The following is a 25601-nucleotide window of genomic DNA, read 5'->3' as shown; positions in this document are numbered from 1 at the left end:
TGATATGAAAAATTAACCGGACTTTGGATCCCATCATTTGACCTACTCATTTGATCGTTAGCGATTTCACAAGTTCAATTTGTTTTCTAATCGTTATGTAAATTTAGCATTTTTGTTTTTTTTTTTGTTTTTTTTTTGTTTTAGTCTAGATTTACATAATGATATGAAAAATTAACCGGACTTTGGATCCCGTCATTTGACTTAGTCATTTGATCGTTAGCGATTTCACAAGTTCAATTTGTTTTCTAATCGTTATGCAAATTTAGCATTTTTGTTTTTTTTTTTGTTTTTTTTTTGTTTTTTTTGTTTTAGTCTAGATTTACATAATGATATGAAAAATTAACCGGACTTTGGATCCCGTCATTTGACTTAGTCATTTGATCGTTAGCGATTTCACAAGTTCAATTTGTTTTCTAATCGTTATGCAAATTTAGCATTTTTTTTTTGTTTTTTGTTTTAGTTATTTACAAAACGATATGAAAAACTAACCGGACTTTGGATCCCGTCATTTGACCTAGTCATTTGATCGTTAGCGATTTCACAAGTTCAATTTGTTTTCTATTCGTTATGTAAATTTAGCATTTTTTTTTTGTTTTTTTGTTTTTTTGTTTTTTTTTGTTTTAGTCTAGATTTTCAAAACGATATGAAAAACTAACCGGACTTTGGATCCCGTCATTTGACCTAATCATTTGATCGTTAACGATTTCACAAGTGCAGTTTGTTTTCTAATCGTTATGTAAATATAGCATTTTTTTTTTAGTCTAGATTTACAAAACAATATGAAAAACTAACCGGACTTTGGATCCCTTCATTTGATCTAGTCATTTGATCGTTAGCCATTTCACAAGTTCAATTTGTTTTTTAATCGTTATGTAAATTTAGCATTTAATCGTTATGTAAATTTAGCATTTTTGTTTTTTTTGTTTCAATTGGTAATCATAATTTAGGATTAGAATGAGAAGGAATGTGATATTCCTCTTTGTTCCTCAATATTTTTACTATTTACAAGTAATATTTTTTCTACATCATTCCTCTACATTCCTCACCAAAAGAGGAACACTAGAATAAAAGTGTTCATCTCCAAAATTGTCGAGGAACCAAATATATAAAACAAAAAAAACAAATATTTATGTTTAAAGTAAATATTAAAATAAATATATGGCCCAATAGCCCGTTTCTATAGATGATTTATTATATTTTGCGTTTATGGCCCAAAATGGGTCATATCATATGATTATAGTATTATACGACATAAGATGTGCGTTTACTCAAAGACCTCGAATTTTCTCTTGTTTGAAATTGTGATGATATTGGAAGTTACTTAGATCATATTTATCGGAATAACTTATTTGGGTGTTTTTAGGGTTAATTAAGTATTAAAATAATGTAGATAGAAGAACAGTTCTTGGATGGCGAGAAGAACATGTCTAAACAGTTATTGGGTGTTCTAAGACCATTTTCTTTTATTTTATTATTTTTTTAATGGTAAGGACATGAGATAAGTTATCCCCTTGCATATGTCCTTAGGGTGATTTGCAAAAGTGACGCTTTTGGCAGGTAGAATTAAATATATAGCACCACAAAGTTGGAAATGAAGTCCGTAGCATTTGAGGTACTTGAAAAGACTATAAACTGCTTCTCATTCGTCAGGATGGAAATGAGAGGCACGTGAAGATGGCTGACAAAGTTGAGAAATAGGATGACGTGGACTTCAAACAAAGTTGAGAAATGAGAGGCGCGTAGACTTCAAACAGAGGCTAGAGTTGTCTTTATTACATAAAATATACACAACTAGATAAGGATCCGTCCGATGGACGGGTTTATTTTTTAAAAAAAATTAAAATCAAATTTAACAAAAAATTAATTAACAACGTTGTAAGTACAAATTTTCTTTCAAAAGTAAAAACAATATTTACTTTTTCACTGTTGCCTTGTTTCTTTAACCACTAAAATTATTAATTCAAAATTATTTCGAATGAAAAATATATCACATAACAATAATTCATGGTATACTTATACGAAGAACAAAAATTAAAAATATTCATCATAAAGTTGGTGAATAAAACCAAAGTGGTATTTAATTAGACACGTAAAAAATATAAAGATGATAAATCGACTAAATTCTTTAGCCTTCCAAGTTAACGTTGCGGGTTCGGTTCCTATATACTCGATTGCAATAACTTTATGATCAATCAATAAAAATTAATAAATTCAAAAAATTATAAGCACGATGATATATGAATCTTATATAATTCAAATATGAACATAAAAATTGAAATAAACAATTTTGAAATAGTATAATTAAATTCAAAATATCAAAAACAAAAAAGAAGCTTCTTACATATTCAAGAATTTCAAATAAAACAATATAAACTTTACTTAAAATCATCGCATATTTCTAATTAGAAAATAATATTGATATAAATAATGTAAATTTGTAATTTAAATCATGACACATGTCACTATCTAAAATCATTAGAAATATGATATATTATAAATCTTATGTAATTTAAACTGAACGTAGAAACCAAAATAAATAATTTAAAGATGTGACAGTTGAACTAAAAATAAAAAATTATAAACACGATGATATAGAAACGAGCGTGGTGATTGATGGAGAAGCTGTTGCTGGACTAAGGTCACTCTCAACAGATTCGAATGGAAGGGAAGATGAAGATAGAAGTGAATAGATGGTGAAACTGTCGCTGGACTAAGGTCACTCTCAACAGATTCGATAGAGATGGAGATGGATAGTTGGATGGATCGAACTTCGCCACACAAAGATGCGGAATGAAATTGTGATAAGAACACAAATCAATATCTAAATGAATCGCACACAAAGATAAAGATTCCACTTGTTTTCTAAAGAAATCACACACAATAGAAAAAAACAAGTAAAACAAAAGCCTAAGCTTTTAAAAGTGAGAAACTCTCTCTTTATTTTTTTCCAAAAATCTATATATTTACAATGAAGGGAAACATGAGCTTATATAGGCTCAATTTACAAATCAATAACATAAGTACAAAATAAATCAAATTAATTACATGAATCAATCAAAAATAAATTTGAGAGATTTTATCAATCAACATTGATTGAGATTGGTTCTTTGTATCTAGACACTTTCTTGATATAGCCATGAATTGATTGTCTTCTAGAAACTTCTTTATAATTTGATCTTGATTTTCCTTGAACCAATCCTTGATGAGTCATGGATATTTCTAGGACTACATCACACGATGATATATGAATCTTTGATGATTTAAATATGAAAAGAGAAATTAAAATAAACAATCTAACTATACTACAATCATAATTGAGGACAAAAAAAAAAACAGTTAAGTAAAAAAATATTACAAAAAGGAAAAAAAAAAAATTGATCTCACATATTTCTAATTGAAAAAATAAACTCAAATAAATAACATGAGAATTAGTTTAATTAAATCATCACATATTTCTAATTGAAAAAGAAATTGAAATAAATAATATCAAATTTTAAATTAATATATAATAACATATGTTTTCTTTTTAATAAAATTGCCTGATATTTTTCTTGTTTAATTGAAACATAAAAAACGTATAATTTCCTTATTATTATCTTTTGACATTTTTTAAAGGGAGACTCACAAAAATGCCCCTTTTTTAATACCCCTTTTCAAAAATGCCCTCTTTGCCTGTCCATTTTTAAAAATACCCCTTTTTATGTACAAAATGACTAAATTACCCTTCTTTTAATAAAAGATATCACAAATATATAAGGAAATATAACAAAATTAGGTCAACAAAATACAAAATATTTTTTGGCGGGAAAAGTGATCCCGCAATTTTTCCCGCCAAAACTCTTGTAAAAACTTGTAAAACCTTTAAAATACCTTGTAAAATTTTCCCGTAAAACTTTTTCCCGCCAAAAAATTTTCCCGCCAAAAATTTTTTTTTGCGGGAAAAGTGATTCCGCAATTTTTTTGGCGGGAAAATTTTTCCCGCCAAAAATTTACAAGGTATTTTAAAGGTTTTTTACAAGGTATTTATAAGGTTTTACAATGTATTTTAAAAGGTTTTACAACGTATTTACAAGGTATTTATAAGATATTATAAGATTTTACAAGCTATTTTATAAGGTTTTTACAAGTTATAAGGTTTTACAAGTTTTTTATAAGGTTTTACAAGTTATAAATACCTTATAAAACCTTATAAGTACCTTGTAAAACCTTTTAAAATATATTGTAAAACCTTACAAAACACTTGTAAATACTCTGTAAAACCTTTAAAATACCTTGTAAATTTTTCACGCCAAAAAAATTTCGCAAAAAAAAATTGCGGAATCACTTTTCCAGCAAAAAAAATTTTTTGGCGGGAAAATTTTTTTGGCGGGATAAATTTTTACGGGAAAATTTTACAAGGTTTTTTAAAGGTTTTTACAAGTGTTTTGGCGGGAAAATTGCGGGATCACTTTTCCCGCCAAAAAATATTTTGTATTTTGTGGACCTAATTTTGTTTCAAATAAGGATAAAATGGTCATTAAAAATTAAAAGAGGGCAAACTTAAAAATGGACTCTCAAAAGGGGCATTTTTGAAAAGGGGTATTGAAAAATGGGCATTTTTAACAATTTCTCTTTTTTAAATTTGTTTATAGAAATATGAATTATTTACAATTATTCTTATAATTATCTTTTACATTTTTAAAATTATTTAAATTTGTAATTACTTTCAATTATCTTCTTTTTTTTATTTTAAAAAGAAAATTTTTGTTTTACACGTGTCAAAATCTAAGATCAATAGATTTGCCACGTGTCACGATCATATGAGTTATTAACTTTGAAAACCATACTTTATATAATAAGATATCAGTTTCTTTTTTTTGAAGCGTTAATTTCTTAATTATTAATTTTTTGTTGGCTATAGAATCAAATTTCCCAAATATCTTCCAGCCGAAAACTACACGCTCAGCAGCAAATCATATGATGTTCAAAGTCATTGGTCAATCGTCATTGACTTTAACCTTTTATTTTTATGAAGTTGATTTTAGACCTTTCGTGGCGATATTATGACCGCTTCCAGTCGTTGGTCAAATCCTTAGTCTGTCTTATTTCTAAATCAGTTTTCTAAACTACAAAAATAAAATTAAAAAGAAGAAGAAGAAGAAAAAGTGTTTCTCTATAATTAAACAGAGGGAAAGACCAATAAATAAGTGACTTGTAAGTCTTTTAAGTATTTTGTGTTATTTGTGTTCAGACGTTTCCTTGACTCTCCTATTTGATTTACGCAAAAAACAAAGTGTAGCAAAGGCCCCCCAGGGAAGTTGATATATTAGCTACTACTGAGAGGTACACGTTCGGTGGATACTGATTCATGGGTCAATTCTCAATTATGGAGTTAACCGCAAGTCAAAGATGCATGGTTTGATAGTTTCATGGACTCGTATAGTTAGTTATATTCGCATCTTACATTGAAGCTCTTTAAATATTGGGGAGCAAATCCTCTGTTTCTAACTAAAACTTAGGAAAAAAATGACAAGAAACGAGAGAAGCTGGTGGTGGGTTAAAGAGAAGAAGAAGATGGCTTTGTTGTTCATAACAATAACAATGATGTTCCAATGTTCCAACTCCAGACGAAAGGGTGTGTGGAAACTGAAAGGATGGGTTTGTTGCAACTCATGTCGTATCTCAACTCTCTTCTAATCCCCAAAGGAGAAATTTTTCTCAAGTCATGGAGTCATGATGATCGTAGCAGTGACTGCTGCCATTGGGAGAGAGTAAAATGCAGTGACGCTAGTCTTGGTGCGAACATCGTCCACCTTTCACTGAATCTGTTGCAAATTCAATCTCTAAATCTGTCTTTGCTCCATAGCTTCCCTCAACTGGACACTCTTGACTTGTCATCGAATTGGTGCGATCACTTGTTTGATCCCATCCATGGTACGTCCTTATCCCTTTAAATGTTTCACTTTATGTCCAAATTCCAATTTTCTTAAAAGTTCTGTTTTGTTTCAGGTTATAGGAGCCTTCAGAGACTGGAGAAGCTGAGGACCTTGGATTTCTCTGGAAATCGTTTCAACAATAGCGTTGTCCCTTTTCTAAGTGCAGCGATGTCTCTCAGAACTCTAAATTTTGGTAGCAATGAACTGAAAGGTGTCTTTCCTCCAAACGGTAATGATATCTTTTTTAACTTTCCATTTGATTTTATGCATAGACGTCAGAAGAATTTCATTAGAATAAGATTAAAGGAGCAGTTTTTCAGCCATCTTCTATTACTAGTGCATACATTTGCATGCATAGAATTTTCATATTAGCATAACTAACCCATCTTGGTCGGTTAGTGAAACAAAAGAGAAGCAGATTGTGATAAGGATTCTGAATACTGTTTGGTTTTCTGAATGTGTTCATTATTCTAGATTTGTCATGGAGCATGCAAAACATTATTTATTTATACATCTATTTTTAAAATTGCAGGTTTAGTGTTTCCTTCATCTTTACAAGTGTTGAATCTTAGAAGGAATCAATTGTCTTCGACCCCCAAAGGTGAAATATTACAAACCATTCATTATCTTTCTTATCTCCTAAGACTTTCTTCATGTGTTATATATAAGATCAACTTTTATCTTTTGACAAATTTCAGGCTACTCAGAGATCTGCAGACTAAAGTATCTCCAAGAGCTCGATTTAGGCAGCAATGCTTTGACAAGTATGCCTTACTGTCTGAGTAACCTAACCCGTCTTCGAACTCTTGATCTATCAGGCAACCAATTGAACGAAAACTTGTCTTCCTTTGTGTTTGGTCTACCACCAGCACTTGAGTACTTATCACTTCTTGATAATAACTTCAATGGTTCGTTCTCGTTCAATTCACTGGCCAATCACACAAGACTCACAGTTTTCAAATTGTCATCAAAAGTTGGTATGATCCAAGCTCAGAGTGAGAGCTCGTTGGTTCCACTGTTTCAGTTGAAGATTCTAACATTACATAATTTCAGTCTTGGCAACACAATTCCTGGTTTTCTTGTTCATCAACATGACTTAATCTTCATTGATATTTCTTATAGCCAGTTGACAGGAGCATTTCCAGCTTGGCTTTTGCAGAATAACGCAAGACTGCAGACTATTTTACTGAATAACAATTTGTTGACAGAGCTTCAGCTACCAAAGCTGGTTCATGGCTTACAAGTTCTCGATATCTCGAGTAATAAGATATTCGATTCCATTCAAGAAAATATAGGGATTTTCTTTCCACACCTGAGGTACATGAACTTTTCTTCAAACTATTTTCATGGAACCATTCCATCTTCTATGGGAATGATGAAAAGTCTACTAATGTTGGACATGTCATTTAACGATCTATGGGGTCAACTACCTAAAACATTTTTAAGTAGTTGCTACTCGTTGAAGTTTCTGAAGCTTTCCAACAACCAACTCAAGGGTGAGATATTTCCGGAGTATGCAGATCTTACTAGCTTAGCTTGGCTAGCTCTTGATAGCAACAATTTTAGTGAGAGTCTCGGAGAAGGTCTATTGAAGTCAAAGAATCTAACTCTTTTAGACATATCAGATAATAACGTTTCAGGCTCGCTCCCACTTTGGATTGATAGGATGTCAAGCCTTGAGTATCTATACATGAGGGGAAATCAGCTCAACGGTCATTTCCCTCGCCAGCTACAGAATCTAAAGCTTAAGGTTATAGACATCTCACATAATAGCTTCTTTGGTTCTCTACCAAGAAATGTTGAGTTTCCAATTCTGAGAGAGTTAAGACTACAGAACAATGAGTTTATTGGCTCAATTCCGGACGCTTTGTTCGAGGCTGAGCTACTGGAGGTGATTGATATGCGGAACAACAATTTTTCTGATATGGTTCTGAATAATGTTGCCAAGGCATCTAATTTAGGTGTTCTTCTTCTACGGAGTAACAGTTATGAAAGTCACATCCCTGAGAAACTATGTCAGCTAAGTGAAGTTGGTATCTTGGATTTATCTCAGAATAAATTCAAAGGTGTTATACCATCATGTTTCAGTAAAATGTCTTTTGGTGCAAAAAAGTATGACAGCAACATGTCATTTGATCCAGTGGAAGGCTTCTCACAAGTTTCATTCTCGCAAAGTTGGAGTTATACATCAGCTATCAACCTCGATGATGATTTCGCGTATGGTGCTCAACGGACACCAGCAATCATAGTGGATTTTCTAACGAAAAGAAGATATGAAGCATATCAAGGTGATATTCTGCGTTACATGTATGGGTTGGATTTGTCAAGCAACCAATTATCTGGTGAGATTCCAGTTGAGATTGGAAACCTTCAAAATATCGTATCGTTGAATTTGTCAAGCAACTACCTCACTGGCTCCATACCAGATAGCATTTCGAAGCTGAAGGATTTGGGGAGTCTTGATTTGTCCAACAATAAGCTAGATGGAAACATCCCTCCTGTGCTAGCCGACCTCAACAATTTAGGATTCTTCAATGTCTCATACAACAATTTGTCAGGTGAAATCCCTATCAAAGGCCATCTTCTAACCTTCCCGGAAAGGAGCTACATAGGCAATGCTCATCTCTGTGGACTTCCTACCAATAAAAGTTGCAACCCCGCGAGTGTCCCAGAGTCGAGTGCATCAAAGCAGGCCAAAGAGGAAGAGGAAGAGGGTGATGATGTGATAGACATGGTGTGGTTTTATTGGACTTGTGGTGCAGTCTACATTACCACAACCTTGGTCTTGTCAGCGTTTCTCTGCGTCGACTCACGCTGGTCCCGTGAATGGTTTTATCAGGTCGATCCCTTGGTTCGTTCTTTTGCAAGAAAATGAACAAAGAGATACAGAACACAGAATCTTTGTATAAGAAGAGGCAATGCCAATCCTTCCACTGCATTTTTTAGTTACCAAAACTCTTTTCCTCTTTGCTTCTTCTCTGCATAACTTGCTTATAGTCCACAAAAACAAAACACCTAACCACCAAAAACATTGTACTAGACCATCTCGGTAAGTGACAACCTTCAAAATATCGTATCGTTGAATTTGTCAAGCAACTACCTCACTGGCTCCATACCAGATAGCATTTCGAAGCTGAAGGATTTGGGGAGTCTTGATTTGTCCAACAATAAGCTAGATGGAAACATTAGCGAAGAGAAAAAGTTTAATCGGGTCAGAGCATTGGGTTGATGTAGAAGTACGGTATTCGTCACCCACATGATCGGAGAGCTAGACTAGACGGAAGGAGACAAATACGTCGGCGAAGCGAATGAGGAGACAAAAGGGAAATTGACCTGTCATCACGTGACTGTCACGTGCTCGAAAGGATATTTCCTTTTTGTTTTTGCGTCCAATTATATAAAAAGGAAATATTTGACCTTAATTTCCTTTTTGTTTTATTTTTAAAAGAAATTTCCTTTTCTTTCAGTCATAACCTTTCATTATAAATATACTAATCTCTTCTTAAGAATCGAAGTTGTCATTCGTCCAAGAGCAAAACCCTAACGTGCTCTTTCTTCTCCTTCTTTTTCTTCTTTTAAAAACTTGAGTTTCTTCTCGAGCAAGTTATGTCGATCGTAGCTAGCCGTCATGAATCTCGTTCTCGCTATTGGAATTATTCGTTGGGTTCGTATCTCTTCCGATTTTTCTCCGACTAAGTTTTAGTCAATAATCATTAGAGAGGGCAAGGAGATGTTTAAAGGTGAATCTGGGATTATAAGTTAGGGATTCAGGGTTACAGTGATGAAGTTGTGGCCGAGATATGAGAGAACACGACGGAAATTGACAACGATCGAGATGGAGGAAAATACTTCGTCGGAGATTATTCGTGATGATGTCACACCACACAACGGCTATTTTTGGATGATGTCATACAAGGGCTATTTTGGAATTTGGTTGAGTATGGAGAACAAAGAACTACGGTGAAGATTTCGTGAGATGACTTGAGAGAAGACGCCTTCGAGAGGTATTAGATAAGCAAAAGAGTCTCGCGTTACATCAATTTCAGGTGTATTTTTTTCCCCGTTGAAAATCAAAATTACGTTTTTTTTTTTTTTTCTACGGCTTTTTTCACTTGTTTTTTTTTTTGATTTAATTTGTTTTTTAAACTAGATTTACAAAACGATATGAAAACTAACCGGACTTTGGATCCTGTCATTTGACTTAGTCATTTGATCGTTAGCGATTTCACAAGTTCAATTTGTTTTCTAATCGTTATGTAAATTTAGCATTTTTGTTTTTTTTTTTTTAGTCTAGATTTACATAATGATATGAAAAATTAACCGGACTTTGGATCCCGTCATTTGACCTACTCATTTGATCGTTAGCGATTTCACAAGTTCAATTTGTTTTCTAATCGTTATGTAAACTTAGCATTTTTGTTTTTTTTGTTTTTTTTTTTGTTTTAGTCTAGATTTACATAATGATATGAAAAACTAACCGGACTTTGGATCCCGTCATTTGACCTAGTCATTTGATCGTTAGCGATTTCACAAGTTCAATTTGTTTTCTAATCGTTATGTAAATTTAGCATTTTTGTTTTTTGTTTTTGTTTTTTTTTGTTTTTTTTTTGTTTAGTCTAGATTTACAAAACGATATGAAAAACTAATCGGACTTTGGATCCCGTCATATGACCTAGTCATTTGATCGTTAGCGATTTCACAAGTTCAATTTGTTTTCTAATCGTTATGTAAATTTAGCATTTTTTTTTTTTTTTTTTTAGTCTAGATTTACATAATGATATGAAAAATTAACCGGACTTTGGATCTCATCATTTGACCTACTCATTTGATCGTTAGCGATTTCACAAGTTCAATTTGTTTTCTAATCGTTATGTAAACTTAGCATTTTTGTTTTTTTTTTTTTTTTTTTTGTTTAGTCTAGATTTACAAAACGATATGAAAAACTAATCGGACTTTGGATCCCGTCATATGACCTAGTCATTTGATCGTTAGCGATTTCACAAGTTCAATTTGTTTTCTAATCGTTATGTAAATTTAGCATTTTTGTTTTTTTTTTTTGTTTTTTTTTTTGTTTTAGTCTAGATTTACATAATGATATGAAAAATTAACCGGACTTTGGATCCCATCATTTGACATACTCATTTGATCGTTAGCGATTTCACAAGTTCAATTTGTTTTCTAATCGTTATGTAAATTTAGCAGTTTGTTTGCTTTTGTTTTTTTCTTGTTTTAGTCTAGATTTACATAATGATATGAAAAATTAACCGGACATTGGATCCCGTCATTTGACTTAGTCATTTGATCGTTAGCGATTTCACAAGTTCAATTTGTTTTCTAATCGTTATGCAAATTTAGCATTTTTGTTTTTTTTTGTTTTTTTGTTTTAGTTATTTACAAAACGATATGAAAAACTAACCGGACTTTGGATCCCGTCATTTGACCTAGTCATTTGATCGTTAGCGATTTCACAAGTTCAATTTGTTTTCTAATCGTTATGTAAATTTAGCATTTTTGTTTTTTTGTTTTTTTTTGTTTTTTTTTTGTTTTAGTCTAGATTTACATAATGATATGAAAAACTAACCGGACTTTGGATCCCGTCATTTGACCTAGTCATTTGATCGTTAGCGATTTCACAAGTTCAATTTGTTTTCTAATCGTTATGTATATTTATCATTTTTTTTTTGTTTTTGTTTTGTTTTAGACTAGAATTACAAAACGATATGAAAACTAACCGGACTTTGGATCCCGTCATTTGACCTAGTCATTTGATCGTTAGCGATTTCACAAGTTTAATTTGTTTTCTAATCGTTATGTAAATTTAGTATTTTTTTTGTTTTTTTTTGTTTTAGACTAGAATTACAAAACGATATGAAAAACTAACCGGATTTTGGATTCCGTCATTTGATCGTTAGCGATTTCACAAGTTCAATTTGTTTTTTAATCTTTATGTAAATTTAGCATTTTTTTTTTTTTGGACTTTGGATCCCGTCATTTGACCTAGTCTTTTGGTCGTTAGAGATTTCAAAAGTTTAATTTGTTTTCTCACCGCTATAGATTTTTTTTCTTCTCTATGGATTTCATATAAGTTTATTTTTTGGTATTTCGTTTTGATGAAAATGAAATTAAACTTGTAATCACGTCTCAAAGAAACAGAGCCCTTAACCTCCTTAAGAAGTCTTTTGAAATAAGAACAGAGTAGCTAGAAATACCAAACCCTGTGTGTGTTTTCATGTGTGTCATTAGCGACCTATTCAATGCTTTCATGAGATAAGCAACTATGGAACATTAACAAAAATACTTATATATTTTCATAAACCAAACATAAAAGCTTCATCTCAAAGACGAAACACCTTTAAACTTCTCAACATTTCACTTTCTTGAAGAGGAAGAATCTAACTCTTTAGTCATATCAGATAATAACGTTTCAGGCTCGCTCCCACTTTGGATTGATAGAATGTCAGGCCTTGAGTATCTTATTCTTAATTTTATTATTTCTTATATATTTTTTTCATACATGAGGGGAAATCAGCTCAACGGTCATTTGCACCCAGTTGACCCACACAATAAAATAATTATTTATTTTACCATTTCATTGAAAATGAGATCGAAGATACGAGTTTAAATGTTCATTTTTAATTTATAAATGCATCAGTACGTATTATTTATTTAAGGGTTTTATTGTTTACATAAATAGATGACAATACTTAAGAGAAAATGAGTAAATTAAAAATATTAAGTATCCCAAAACATGTTATCTTTTTCGTAACAATAATATTTTTATTTTTTTTAACCTCTCCGTCCTCCTCCACGCCTCCCTGGTGGATTGTGTCTGGCGTTGGCCGATGGCCCGTCGTAGTCGTTGGTGCTCACCATCAATGATCTACCTTTCACCATCATCATCTTTTCATTTTCTGTTATGCATGCAGTTTTAGCATATATAATTACGAAGTAAAACTTATCACAAACAAAAACTTAGATTATTATACGAAAGTTAAACCACGGTTGAATAAATGTTACGAAAGACTCTATCTCCCTCCACACATACATGTATCATGGATTAATCACCTATTTGACTAAATACGAGATAGATCTAAACCTGTTTATTAATATTATGATTGATCATTATAATCGAAGAGACTACCCCCATTAATCCAACGATATACTATATATTGTGGATTTGAAAATTTGGATGAAGAGTTTATACACAACTCCAAATTCATGATCTTTCTTGTATCTAGATGGGATGATGAGCTCGATTGCTCTTACCTGAAAATGAGAACGTGAGTCGAGCCGAAGAGACTACTGAAAGTACAAAGAAGATGCATAAACACAGCCGAATTACATAACAAAATCCCATCTTCTCTTTTCCTTCTCCTCTTTCTCTCTCTCTTTCCTCTATTCAAGTACTATATCTCTCGTGACCCTCTCCTTTTATAAACGTGAAATGTTAACCTCAGCTAGTTTTTTTTATAATAAAGATTAGTTAACCTTATTTCCAAACTACTGTAGTATATATTTCGGATAGTGCTACATAACCGGAATATTGCAATTTATTGTAATGGAAGCAACGCTGCAATTATCATTTTGAATGTCTAATCCAAATTCGAGCAAAATACATTTATGAGGAATTAGGGCACAACAAATTTTAAAACATTTTAATAAAAGGTTGGTGTAGAGACTTGCAAAGGCATGTGGTTTGGAATATTCTGATACAAGTCTATCTATTACAACCTCTTATGTCCCATATAAATATTGAACATATGTGTTTGATTGTTTCAATGCTTGTCCCTAAATAAATCATCAGCGTAAGTTTTCCTACAAATAAAACGCTTTTCTCAATGGCTAGCAACAATATCATTTTTCCTCTAAATATTTTTTGACTTCTCCCTTTTAGATCAATTGACTAAATAACAATTATTTAGATTATGATTGAATTAATTCGGCTATAAATTAGAGATCGAAATACAGAATCAGTTTCGAAATAAAGTAGCTGATTTTAACACGTGTCATTGTCGTATTGGAGGTAGGAGTTGACTATTGCAGACAAATTGTGGATTCCACACTGTTAAGTTAACAGTTAACACATAAGCAAAGCGAACATGCATGGGCAGTTGACTCACAGGCACCGTCCGATATAAAAAGTCAACGTCTATATTTCTGGCCCAAAAAAGGGATTTTGGGTGTGACGATCATGTGGGGTTTTTTTATGTAATGGATGATAACCTTTTTGTCGACGTTAGAGAGTCAGAGTTATTGCGTTATTTACAAAGTAGCTGAGGAACCATAGCATTATTCACAACCACTTAAGAGACATTAACCAACCATAGCAAAGTAACAAGGCGAACTAATCAACAAACCATAATCCTTTCTTTGAATCCATGTCTTAGATTTTTCAGTGGATAAAATTTCCTTAACACAAACAAGACAAGTACAGACACTTTCCTAGCAATAATAAAGATCAATAGCTGGAGCAACCAACGATCATCATCGTTTTTTGAATCCATATTTCTTACGCTCATAGAACAGATCAGTTTTCGCACTGCCAAGATTGACAATCTTAGGACAACCATCTCTATCTTTCTCCTGTTGTGTACACTCTTTGCAGTAGTAAGCATCTGAGATTCCTACTCCTCCACATATGACACACCGTCCTTGGAACGAACCATAGTTGCATTCATCGCAAATCCGAACCAGAGTACAAGGGCGGACATAGGAATCACATATGACGCATTTTCCATCGCATTTCTCGCACAATCGCCCAATAGCAATGCCAGGTTGTTTGCGGCACATGATCAAATCAGGATGATGCTTGGCCATGGCTTCTTATACACGATCTTGCTCCTCAATTAAGATTTCGACCTGCAATAAAATTAGTTAATAAAGTAAAGAAAACACTATTATGTTTCTCAGAGGAATTTCAACGAACACCTACCAGGCCGCAATCTTTTATTTTACACATCCACTCAAAACCGTATTTTATCAAGGCCAAATCTAGCTAATTCAATGCAACGACAGTAAATTCTTGAAATCCACTGCAAAGTGAACAAAGAACAATTCTTGAAGTAACAACGGAAACCAACAATTCGCTGAATCGAACACAAATCGATTTAAGTTTTAGTCTGCTCACCAAAAAGAAACAGAAAAGTAAACATAAATAAACAAGAGAAATCTGTTTGAGCTCAAAACACACAAAACGGAGCTGCGCAAAAGAATAAACATAGACACCGCAAAACCCTAATAATTCAGAGAAATAACAGAGAGCGAAATCTCAGAATCAGAAACATCTATCAGGCATAAATCGAAGTTAAAGAACAACAAAAGAAAAGAGAATCTAAACTAACCTCGACGGAGAAGACGTCAAAACTAGCGATCCCTGATCTCCGAGCGCCGCCGATACGAACAAGAGACGGCACTGGAAATAAAAAGAACCGGGTCGGGTTCTTGAATTACCGCAAAAATATCCAACCCATGTCGGTTCGACTAATATGGGCTATCTGGCTAAAGGCTTACTTAATGGGCTTTTTTATTTAGGTGTTAATTTTAGGCTTGGGCAAATAAACCGAATGTACCGAACCGAAACCGAAGAAAAAAAACCGAACCGAACCGAATCGAAAATTTAAAAATAACTGAATGGATAGTAAATTCTATAACCGAAATAACCGTAACCGAATCGGTACCGAACCGAAATATTTCGGGTAACCGAAATACCCGAAATACAATTATATTTTCAAAATAATTAGTTATTTATAGACCAAATAATCAAAAATAATTAAAAATATATAAAAATAGTAAAAATACTCGAAAATAACCAAAATATATCCAAAAATATCCGAAAATATTAAAAAAAAACCGAAATATCCTAAGCAAAATAACCGAATGGATACTAAATTTTAAAACCGAAAAAACCGGAACTGAACCGAAACCGAACCGAAATTTCAAAATATCCGAATGGATACTAAATTTTGAAACCGAAATAACCGATAACCGAACAGACCCAACCGATAACCGAACTGACCCAACCGATAACCGAACGGTTAACCGAAAGCCCAGGCCTAGTTAATTTTTCTCCTATTTTCGGCCTTCTTTGACTTTGTTTTATCTTTACAAAAACCATTTAAGCAAAAATATATTTTCTGGAAGAGTAACAACAAATCGCCGTTGACAAAGAAAAAGCAGAAAAAATGGACTGTGGCGGTGGCGGTGGATTCATGATTGAAATAGTCAAAGAGAAAGATGATAGTGGTAACGTTTGACCTGGAAGAAGAAGAAGCAAAGGCCACGGAGAAACAGAGAAGGACTTGTCTCTTATATATTCATGCCTCTTTCTTCTCTCTCGTTGACACTAAAACAGAGAAACACAAACGTCTAGAGGACATACAATCAGAACCAATCATCAAAAAAGTAAACTTTTAAGTTTTATACGAAACGATGTCGTTTTTAGTTGCCGTTTGCAACTCGCCGGTGTTCTCTCCGTCCTCGTCACTTTTCTGCAGCAAACCGCTGAACATTTCCCCGGCGCATGAAACCCTAACCCTGTCTCTTTCCCATCTCAATCCTCCCGTTTCTTCTCTTTCTCCCTCCTCCGCTGCGTCTCCCACATCTCCGTTCTGCCTCCGTCTCCCGAAACCACAGGCTAAACAAGGGTTTGGATCCGACCCTGGTCCCGGAGGCGTTCTTAAGAGGAAACGACCGATGAGGCTTGATATACCTGTGGCTCCGGTGGGCATTGCAGCTCCGATATCGGAAACGGCGGTGAATGCACAGACGCCGAGGGAGGAGAGTAGAGAGGTGGAGAGGGACGGTGATGGTTACTCGGTTTATTGCAAGAGAGGTAAAAGAGCAGCTATGGAAGATCGTTTCTCTGCCATCACAAATATTCAAGGAGAACCCAAAAAGGTAACTTCAATTTTTCTTATGTGATTATTGATTATTGCTTAATTAGTAGGAAATGCGATTTGAAGAGTAGTTATTGATTAGATAACTTGTACGAGTTACATAATTTCGAGTTCCACAGAAATGTTGTAAGAAAATTCAATGAAATATATGAACAAATTGTACGAGTAGTTATTGATTAGATAGATCCTAGTTTTTTTTTTTTTAACAAAATCATAAAAAATTGGGATTTCAAACATTGTTAGCTTTTTCTAATGGCAGGCAATATTCGGAGTCTATGATGGTCATGGAGGACCAATAGCGGCTGAGTTTGCGGCTAAGAACTTGTGTAATAACATTCTAGGAGAGATAGTTGGTGGGGGGAACGAGTCAAAGATTGAAGAAGCAGTTAAACGTGGTTATCTAGCGACTGATTCTGAGTTTCTCAAGGAAAAAGACGTTAAGGGCGGCTCGTGCTGTGTCACGGCTCTGATCAGCGACGGGAATCTTGTGGTTGCTAATGCTGGCGACTGCCGTGCTGTTTTGAGCTTTGGAGGATACGCGGAAGCCCTGACTTCTGACCACCGACCTTCGAGGGACGATGAACGAAACAGAATTGAGAGCTCGGTAAGAATTCTTGCAAAGGAAGTTACTGTTCGGTTTATCATGATTACATAGGTTCTGATTACGATAATGCTGCAGGGCGGTTATGTCGATACATTCAATAGTGTTTGGAGAATCCAAGGATCTTTAGCGGTATCTAGAGGAATAGGAGATGCTCATCTCAAACAATGGATAATATCTGAACCAGAGACAAAGATTCTACGAATCAATCCCCAACACGAGTTCTTGATCTTAGCATCAGACGGTCTATGGGACAAGGTTAGTAATCAGGAGGCAGTAGACATAGCTCGACCATTTTGCATAGGAACCGATCAAAAACGGAAGCCATTGTTAGCTTGCAAGAAGCTCGTTGACCTCTCTGTATCACGAGGCTCCTTGGACGATATTAGTGTGATGTTGGTTCCGTTGTGCCGCTTCTTCTGACCATAGGAGAAATGTACAGACAAGATAACAATCTAGACGTTAGAGTTTGAAGTCATTCTTACATTCTTTAATTCGTTTTTAACTTCATTTAGTTATTAGGATACTTTGTATATACATCTTAGATTGTCTCTACTTTCGCTGTCCATCTTCTATGTAATAACTCTATAAAGCTTGTATGTGAGTACGATACTACTCAATACAATATAGTACTATACTCTTTTCTAAGATAATGCAGGTCGAATTAAATGTGTAGTCTAGCTAGTGGTCTGTTTTAAAACTTCATAAAATTCTTGTTTTAAAAGTTTTTTACTTTTTTCGTTTATATAGACGCATTGTTAGCTAAAATTTTTGAAAGTTCACAAATATCTTAGCTATTAACTTAATCCTATATATACTGAAAAGTCTGAAAGCTTGTTTAGTACGGTATTAAGTACATGTTGCAATGTCATTGTTTAAGTTGTTTTCCAAGTGGATTCTCCTAGACATACAAGTTGGAAGATATGGTATCTATATATACATTTTTGGATCACAATTAGCAAATAAATCCTGAAGTTGAGAAGTATTTACAATGGCATGCCTTTAGCATTAACTATTTAGATTTGTTTTATTTAAGTAAAGATTTTTAAATGAAATTCATTTCTCATATATTTAGTAAAAGTTTCTACAAAATCTTTCCTTATTTATTTAAGTAAAGATTTTAAAATCAAATATGTTCTCAACAATTTACCAAAAATCTCTACACAATCTTTTTAAAAATCTCGACTTAGTTAACTTCTGATTTTTATCTGCAAAAAAGAAAAAAATTAATAGTAACGAGTGATGTAAAAATCGGGAATGTTGATATTACAATTTCTTCTACCTTTTTTTCATATAATGAAAATTGTTTTTTAGGGATACTCTCTCAAAACCTCTAAATAAAACAAAAGGTTTTAAAAGATAGCTTCTCTTTTGGCGGGTCGACACGCAAACCCGCAACTCTCTACGGGCTTATCCGCATGAACCTGCAACCCGTAGTGGATAAAAATATTATTTTAAAAATATAACAAATGATGTTTAATTTTACGGGACGGGGTTATATGGTGCAACGGATTTAGATCGATATTAATATTAAACAATATACTATGGATGAAATCTTAGAATTAAAAATCAAAATTTAATTATAAAATCAGAAATACTAAACAAAATAAACAATATTAACAAAACAAATACAACTTAAAATTTTGCTAAATAATTTTTTAGTTATAAAAAAAATCGATCCGCGGTGTACCGCGGGGTAAAATCTAGTGGGACCTAAAAATCTCTAAATAATATCTTGTTTTTTGGACATTTCTAGTAATTTATTCACACACACATAAAAGGTGAAAATAGTTGCCCTAAGAGGATATGGACGAACAAGTGATGGACCGTTCTAATAGCACTTCACGTTCGCGGAAGGTCAAAGCTTTGCCAGAGAAACAACAAACAAAGTAAAATATATAATTATTTGCGGCGGAATTGTTTTTCTTTTGGAAGGCGGAAGAAAGTTTTCCGTATTTTCGAATAATTCAAAGATATAAGAAAGACTAGTATATGCATAGACATTAGCAGGTTTAAGTTCAATTTATATCGGTTCTGTTTGCCAAATCCCAGTTTCAAAACACTAAATTGATACAGTATATGTTATGAAAACTTTGGTCTTCTTTTAGATGAATCTTTCTACCACCAAACCACTATAAATTATTTTGTTAGTAAAATAATTTTTAAGAAAAATACGATCGTAGTGATCTAGCGATTAACCATCCCAAGATTCCCCAACCAACCATCTTCTCAATTAAAAGTTGAAACCATTTCTTTTATTCTCTCCCTTCCATCTCCAACTCGATCTCCGTGATATCTTCGGATTAGACTATGTACATAGCTGATACAATGAGAGTATCAGGAGCCTATTAATTATTTTTTAATAGATCAGAGTATTAAGTTGGGCCTGATTAGTATCACTGAAGTAATATTTCTGATACCCAGTATCAGGTGACGTGGCGGCAGCTGATTCGTCTGGGAAACGCGTTTTTCCTTGAAAGTAGAGAAAATAAAATAAAATATGATGTACACCACGGGATGATTTATTTTTTAAAGTTAGTATATATAAATTTTTATAAATTGTATCTCCTTATAAAATATTTATGTATTATATGATGATTCAAAACAGTTAAAAACAAATCAAACAAAGATGATAGAAGAATCATAATTCTAAATCTTAATCAAATCTTCTAAATATCTAAATTATTAAATATGGAATATCCGGTGTATGAGTTGAGTTAAATATAATCCGACCCAAGAAATTTTTTATGACCAAAATTTAGAAACGGGTCGGATATCCCAATAACCCGAAAGCATTTTTACCCACCCGTCACCAAAATGACTGCAAAAATACTAGTATAGATATTACCTTTTGTAATCCTATGTTTTTGTATATTTATTTTTGATTTTGTAAATAATTTTTTTATGATACTTAAGCCGGTCTCGCAAATATATTTAGTAGAAGTATAATAAAAAATCTCAAACAATAAACAAACATTATAAATAATACTAAAAAATTCCTAATGATACTATATGGGTATACATGCTCTTACGTTTTTGAGTAAATTCTTGTGCTTCCTTCATGATCCTATGCGTGGAGGTTGATCAAGCACGTCAATATTCCCAACATGCGTGTACAGACAACCCGTTAATATGTCAAAGAACGTGAACCAACGGTTTCATGCCACGTAAGTTTCCAAATGGACCCCCATTTTTAAAATCCAACCCCTTTCGGCAACCCTTCCCTCATCTTTAACCCCTTTGACAACTCCGATAATTTATTCGGATATCCTCTACTTCGCGTATATATCCTGCTACTGTACACCCTCACCTTCTTTATGTTAATTGATTACGAATATAAATTAATTTATGTCCATTGCTTATGATTGGCTTAGACATGGTTTGGATTCATGAATCCTTGATAATGATTTGTACGTCGACTACCGTATATTCCATGTCTGATCATGTCAGGTCAACCACATAGAAACATACCAGAAAATAAGTCAACAATCAAGCGTTCCAAATCTATAGGCACGTTTTTGTTCATTTGTCTTCTCCACGATCGGTGATCCGAATCCGATCACTTAGTAAAGAGACCATTTTTTTAATGTTGAGGTTATAAAAACGAAAACGATTGCGTGAAGCGAGAGGGTGTGTGTGATTTTATCTTTGGTGAGTAAAATATTAACGGACAAGATCAAACCGCAACTTGATTGAGTCTTGTTGGATAAGGATTAAGGAGATAGGGCAAGTGCATTGTTACTTACAAACATCCCGAGAACTTCTCCAAGTGTCATTAGTGACATAAAACATTTTCTTCTAATCTCCAAAATGACCTTTTCTGATTTATTTGTTCTTTTTACAAAAACGACTAATCATTCCATCAAAGTAAAAAATTTACAAGGATTAAAAGTCTAGATATGAATACATGTGTATATATATATATATATTTATATTGTTAAAATCCAAACCGACCATCGAACATGGTAGAATTTGTTCAAAAATCTAATGATAGACTCGAAACTTTGTGTTGTACATGACATATCCACGTGGAAAATTTTACAAAGATGAGACTTTACAAATCGAAAAGACAAGTGTACAAGAATTGTCCATGTCAGAAACCAAAAAAAATTGCAACTTTATTTCACGTTCACATTTTCTGTTTCACAGCTCCAAAACACGCATATATATAGCTTCGTGTTGCACAAGTACGACATATGAAAGTTGGCACACATGGAGAAACAGAGTATCAGAAACATTTGTTCTTCTTCTTCTTCTTTAATGTCTTCTTCTTCTTGGGTTCGTGGTGCGTGTATCGGAAGAGGTTGTTTCGGTGCAGTTAGTACGGCGATCAGCAAAACCAACGGTGAAGTTTTTGCCGTGAAATCCGTGGATCTCACCACGTGTCTCCCCACCCAATCAGAGTCTCTCGAGAACGAAATCTCTGTCCTCTGTTCGCTCAAGCCTCACCCTTACATCGTGAAGTTTCTCGGCGACGGAGTCTCGAAAGAAGGAACGACGACGTTTAGGAATATCTACTTAGAGTATCTACCAGAAGGTGACGTGGCTAATTACACTGCTGGAGGAATTAACGACGAGACTCTGCTCCAGCGTTACACGGCGTGTCTTGTCTCTGCTCTCCACCACGTCCACTCTCATGGATTCGTTCACTGCGACGTCAAGGCGAGAAACGTCCTCGTCAGCCAAAGCTCCATGATCAAGCTAGCCGATTTCGGGTCGGCGTTCAGAATCCATACACCAACAGCACAGATCACGCCACGTGGAAGCCCGCTTTGGATGGCTCCGGAGGTGATCAGACGAGAGTACCAAGGTCCGGAGAGCGACGTCTGGTCTCTCGGCTGCACGATAATCGAGATTTTTACTGGGAAACCCGCTTGGGAAGACCATGGGATTATCGACTCGCTGAGTCGAATCGGTTTCTCCGACGAGTTACCAGTTTTCCCCTCGAAGCTGTCGGAAATCGGCCGTGACTTCCTAGAAAAGTGTCTAAAGAGAGACCCGAATCAGAGGTGGAGTTGCGATCAGCTTTTGCAGCATCCTTTTCTGTCTCAGTGTCACAACTCGTCTCCGGCTGAGTCATCCCCGCGTTGCGTACTTGACTGGGTCAACTCTGGGTTTGACTTAGAAGAAGAAGAGGAGGAAGTAGGAAGATCAGAATTCGAAGACGCGGCGATGGCAAGAATTTGTAATTTGGCGACGACCGGAGGGGCAATTTGGGAATCAGATTGTTGGGTGGAAGTCAGATGCCACTCTTCGGAAGAGGAAGGGACAAGAATGGAATATTCGGAATCCACAAGGGTAGTATCGGCATATAACACATCATCGGATCCGTACGATGACGTGCCGATAATTGACGTTTATGTGTCTCCGCCGGGAAACGGGGGATCGGCGGCGGCACTGCTTCCATATGAATTAGTGATGCTTTTACATTTATTAATGGAAATTACGGTTTATACTACATGTGTCTTTAGCAAAATTGTCCTCATTATGAATTGTTGTTATCAGTATCATCGTGATAATAATAACATTAAACTCGAAACGTTGTCTTTTAATCACAGCCTCAAGTTTTGTTTGTTTGCACATCCGACAAAACTATCTTTTACGCGGTAAGATGAGATCGAATGTAGTAACTCACGTTTATAGCCAAAATAGCTTTGGCTCAAAAAAGTTGTATTTTAATGTGAAAACAAAATATTAATGATATTATGGGCCATATAAATTATGGGTTTATATGGGCCATATATATTAGTTTCATAAGAAATCGGCCCATTACTAGCTTCAATTCAACGCGGTATAAGTCGTTCCGATTTCCTGTGTTGCGAAACCCCCAAATTCTCTCTCTCGCATACGCCGCACCGTAGCGAACAATTGAATTCACGAGGAAATCTCGGTAATACTATGGCGACCAACGAACCCGAGCACGAGCACAGAGACGAGGAAGAGGCCGGAGCTAACGAGGATGAGGACACCGGAGCTCAGGTCGCTCCGATCGTTAGGCTTGAGGAGGTTGCCGTCACTACCGGCGAGGAAGACGAAGACGCCGTCCTCGATCTGTAAGTGATCTTCTCAATCGGTCTCTACAGTTTTTGTGATCTAGATCAACTGGATCTGATCGGATTTATAGGGTTTAACTTTTTGGTGTGTTTGACTGAATTATTGTTTGTGAATCGAAAGGAAATCGAAGCTGTATCGGTTCGATAAGGATGCGAATCAGTGGAAAGAGAGAGGAGCTGGTACTGTGAAGCTCTTAAAGCATAAGAACACTGGGAAGATTCGTCTTGTTATGAGGCAATCGAAAACTTTGAAGATCTGTGCTAATCACTTCGGTAAACTTTTTGTTTAGAGTACTTTGTGTGGTTTTTGAGTTGCATCTGGATCTGTATTAGGTTACTGTACTGTTTACTTAATTTATCTTCCGATTCTGCATTTCTGCTATTTCTGCAGTTAAATCGGGCATGAGTGTTCAGGAGCACGTTGGGAATGAGAAGTCATGTGTGTGGCACGCTCGTGACTTTGCTGATGGTGAACTCAAGGATGAGCTTTTCTGTATCCGATTTGCTTCTATTGAGAGTGAGTATGATATTGAATTTTGCCCTTTTTTGCATTGTTAGGTTCGATATTATTCTAACAATTGTGATATCATTCATTGTACTTCTGGTTGTACTCATTTATTTATTTTATGTTGCTTGTGTTTTACCTTATTTAGTCTCATTAGATTTTGATAGATTCACGGCTTAGATTACTGAAGGATCTTGAACTTAGTATTGTTATATGGCTACTTGTGAATTGGAGGTTCTCAAAGCTTCCATCATAGGCTGTTTTGGTTCTGTTAATTGCTATCAGCTCGGCATACCTTATTGTGTTCAAGAATTGTCGAAATAAGTACTGCGGTTAGATTGTGCCATTACATTGTAAAGATATATTGATATTGAGGTGGTCAAGTATGTGTTTAGGCTGCAACTAATTTGATATGCCAACTTTATCTACTGTTTGTTTGTTTTTCATTTTGGGTGTATATTTCAGTGGTTTCTGAGCTGTTGATCCTATTAACCGAAAAGTTTTGTAGATCGGCCTGGGTAATCAAATCTTAATTTCCTTGTCAGATTGCAAAACATTTATGCAAAAGTTCAAGGAAGTTGCTGACTCTGAAGAAGAGAAAGAAGAGAGCAAAGATGCCTCTGACACTGCTGGTCTTCTTGAGAAATTGACTGTGGAAGAAACAAAAACAGAGGAGAAAACCGAAGCAAAAGCTGTGGAGACGGTGAAGACTGAAGTGAAAGCAGAAGAAAAGAAAGAGAGCGAGGCAGAGAAATCTGGTGAAGAAAAGAAAATTGAAGAAACTGGTCCCTCAACTTAAGAAGCATCAACATTTACGCTGCCAAATCCTGGCAAGGTAATTTAGCCTCAAAATGTTTTGATGCATCGAGAGTCTACCATTGTCTTGGCACAATCTATCTATACATGTTTTGTCGAGTCATATCAAGTGGTTGGGGGATCGCTTGGGGTCGGGTTTTGCTGAATGCTGAGTCGTTATGGGTCTATAGTTTTTGAGTCTAAAGCGTCGGGTGATATGAGAGATTCGGGAGAAAATATTTTTTCAAGTTGGTCATCTGAAAGAGTACATTGGTTTCATTGTTTTAAATTTTCTCATGGATCCTTTTTGGATGGTCTTATTTTGAGGATACAGATGTGTTTGTCCATGGACAAGAATCAGAAGTCTCCATTTTTTGTCTTTTGAAAATCCAATGCATGTGATTTTTTTAATCTTCAAGGTCATTGCCAATCTACTTGTGTAAGTCGATGCTAGTCTTGATGAAGATATTAAACAATATTCAGAGAATATAAATTCTTCAGTGTTATATAACGACACTGTACACGGAAAGAAAACCCGACATTGTACTATATACTGTGTTAAAATTACCAAATCATATTCAGTAAGACCATATTTTAATGCATAACAATGGATTACGAGTAGATTTATATTCTATTAAAATTCATGATTGTATAACAAATTTTTTTTGGATTTATACAAACATATAGGAATGACACCTTGTTTAAAACATAACAATAAATTGCTTGGATTTTAAATTTTATTTAAACTTATGATTGAATAATAACCCCTAAACTGGATAAATTCAACCATATCACTAATTTTTTTCAAAATTCATATGGAAGAACAAAAAAAAAAAT

General features: G+C 34.4%; 6 protein-coding genes and 1 long non-coding RNA gene across 8 annotated transcripts; 4 read left to right on the top strand and 3 right to left on the bottom strand.

Moving 5' to 3' along the window:
- The first annotated feature begins 4748 nt into the window (after nucleotides 1–4748).
- LOC9325699 (leucine-rich repeat receptor-like protein kinase PXL1) lies at nucleotides 4749–8970 on the top strand. Its single transcript, XM_021015014.1, is given in 5 exon segments — nucleotides 4749–5592; nucleotides 5595–5913; nucleotides 5989–6144; nucleotides 6448–6516; nucleotides 6614–8970. Coding segments are annotated over 5 exon segments (2808 nt in total). The 5' UTR covers nucleotides 4749–5505; the 3' UTR covers nucleotides 8791–8970.
- LOC110225388 lies at nucleotides 7965–9307 on the bottom strand. The gene is made up of 2 exons (XR_002329740.1): nucleotides 8977–9307; nucleotides 7965–8283 (listed from the first exon to the last, which is right to left on the bottom strand). It is a non-coding gene; the product is annotated as an uncharacterized LOC110225388 (long non-coding RNA).
- Nucleotides 9308–12526: 3219 nt separating this feature from the next.
- LOC9328447 (protein PSY3) lies at nucleotides 12527–13422 on the bottom strand. The gene is made up of 2 exons (XM_021013921.1): nucleotides 13182–13422; nucleotides 12527–12826 (listed from the first exon to the last, which is right to left on the bottom strand). The coding sequence occupies exons 1-2, from the start codon at nucleotides 13270–13272 to the stop codon at nucleotides 12702–12704; spliced, it is 216 nt and encodes a 71-aa protein (XP_020869580.1). The 5' UTR covers nucleotides 13273–13422; the 3' UTR covers nucleotides 12527–12701.
- A 782-nt stretch (nucleotides 13423–14204) lies between these two features.
- LOC110225414 (PHD finger-like domain-containing protein 5B) lies at nucleotides 14205–15366 on the bottom strand. Of its 2 annotated transcripts, XM_021015113.1 has the most exons (3): nucleotides 15257–15357; nucleotides 14848–14947; nucleotides 14205–14774 (listed from the first exon to the last, which is right to left on the bottom strand). In XM_021015113.1, the coding sequence occupies exon 3, from the start codon at nucleotides 14730–14732 to the stop codon at nucleotides 14400–14402; it is 333 nt and encodes a 110-aa protein (XP_020870772.1). In that variant the 5' UTR covers nucleotides 14733–14774; nucleotides 14848–14947; nucleotides 15257–15357; the 3' UTR covers nucleotides 14205–14399. The 2 variants fall into 2 exon arrangements, with proteins under 2 accessions (XP_020870772.1, XP_020870771.1); XM_021015112.1 differs by lacking the exon at nucleotides 14848–14947 and having other exon boundaries at nucleotides 15257–15366.
- A 610-nt stretch (nucleotides 15367–15976) lies between these two features.
- On the top strand, nucleotides 15977–18232 carry LOC9328446 (probable protein phosphatase 2C 2). The gene is made up of 3 exons (XM_021010714.1): nucleotides 15977–16811; nucleotides 17070–17414; nucleotides 17490–18232. The coding sequence occupies exons 1-3, from the start codon at nucleotides 16344–16346 to the stop codon at nucleotides 17832–17834; spliced, it is 1158 nt and encodes a 385-aa protein (XP_020866373.1). The 5' UTR covers nucleotides 15977–16343; the 3' UTR covers nucleotides 17835–18232.
- A 3122-nt stretch (nucleotides 18233–21354) lies between these two features.
- On the top strand, nucleotides 21355–23030 carry LOC110225436 (mitogen-activated protein kinase kinase kinase NPK1). The gene has a single exon (XM_021015189.1). It carries the CDS (start codon nucleotides 21624–21626, stop codon nucleotides 23019–23021), a length of 1398 nt encoding a protein of 465 aa, XP_020870848.1. The 5' UTR covers nucleotides 21355–21623; the 3' UTR covers nucleotides 23022–23030.
- Nucleotides 23031–23189: 159 nt separating this feature from the next.
- Nucleotides 23190–25270, top strand: LOC9328445 (ran-binding protein 1 homolog a). Its single transcript, XM_021013361.1, has 4 exons — nucleotides 23190–23464; nucleotides 23586–23737; nucleotides 23856–23981; nucleotides 24515–25270. Exons 1-4 carry the CDS (start codon nucleotides 23310–23312, stop codon nucleotides 24766–24768), a joined length of 687 nt encoding a protein of 228 aa, XP_020869020.1. The 5' UTR covers nucleotides 23190–23309; the 3' UTR covers nucleotides 24769–25270.
- The last annotated feature ends 331 nt before the right edge of the window (nucleotides 25271–25601 follow it).

This window comes from Arabidopsis lyrata (genome assembly GCF_000004255.2).
Source record: "Arabidopsis lyrata subsp. lyrata unplaced genomic scaffold ARALYscaffold_1, whole genome shotgun sequence".
Classification (NCBI taxonomy): Eukaryota; Viridiplantae; Streptophyta; class Magnoliopsida; order Brassicales; family Brassicaceae; genus Arabidopsis; species Arabidopsis lyrata.
This window is presented reverse-complemented; position numbering and strand designations above follow the sequence as displayed.

Bases quoted from the DNA above. Each gene is read 5' to 3' on its own strand.
- LOC9328447 (XM_021013921.1), bottom strand. From the start codon at position 13,272: ATGGGATTTTGTTATGTAATTCGGCTGTGTTTATGCATCTTCTTTGTA. The intron at 12,827-13,181 runs GTAAGAGCAATC...CATGCATAACAG, and splicing joins ACTCACGTTCTCATTTTCAG to AAAATGAAAAGATGATGATG.
- LOC110225414 (XM_021015112.1), bottom strand. From the start codon at position 14,732: ATGGCCAAGCATCATCCTGATTTGATCATGTGCCGCAAACAACCTGGC.
- LOC9328446 (XM_021010714.1), top strand. From the start codon at position 16,344: ATGTCGTTTTTAGTTGCCGTTTGCAACTCGCCGGTGTTCTCTCCGTCC. The intron at 16,812-17,069 runs GTAACTTCAATT...TTCTAATGGCAG, and splicing joins TTCAAGGAGAACCCAAAAAG to GCAATATTCGGAGTCTATGA. The intron at 17,415-17,489 runs GTAAGAATTCTT...ATAATGCTGCAG, and splicing joins GAAACAGAATTGAGAGCTCG to GGCGGTTATGTCGATACATT.
- LOC110225436 (XM_021015189.1), top strand. From the start codon at position 21,624: ATGGAGAAACAGAGTATCAGAAACATTTGTTCTTCTTCTTCTTCTTTA.
- LOC9328445 (XM_021013361.1), top strand. From the start codon at position 23,310: ATGGCGACCAACGAACCCGAGCACGAGCACAGAGACGAGGAAGAGGCC. The intron at 23,738-23,855 runs GTAAACTTTTTG...CTATTTCTGCAG, and splicing joins GATCTGTGCTAATCACTTCG to TTAAATCGGGCATGAGTGTT. The intron at 23,982-24,514 runs GTGAGTATGATA...TTTCCTTGTCAG, and splicing joins CCGATTTGCTTCTATTGAGA to ATTGCAAAACATTTATGCAA.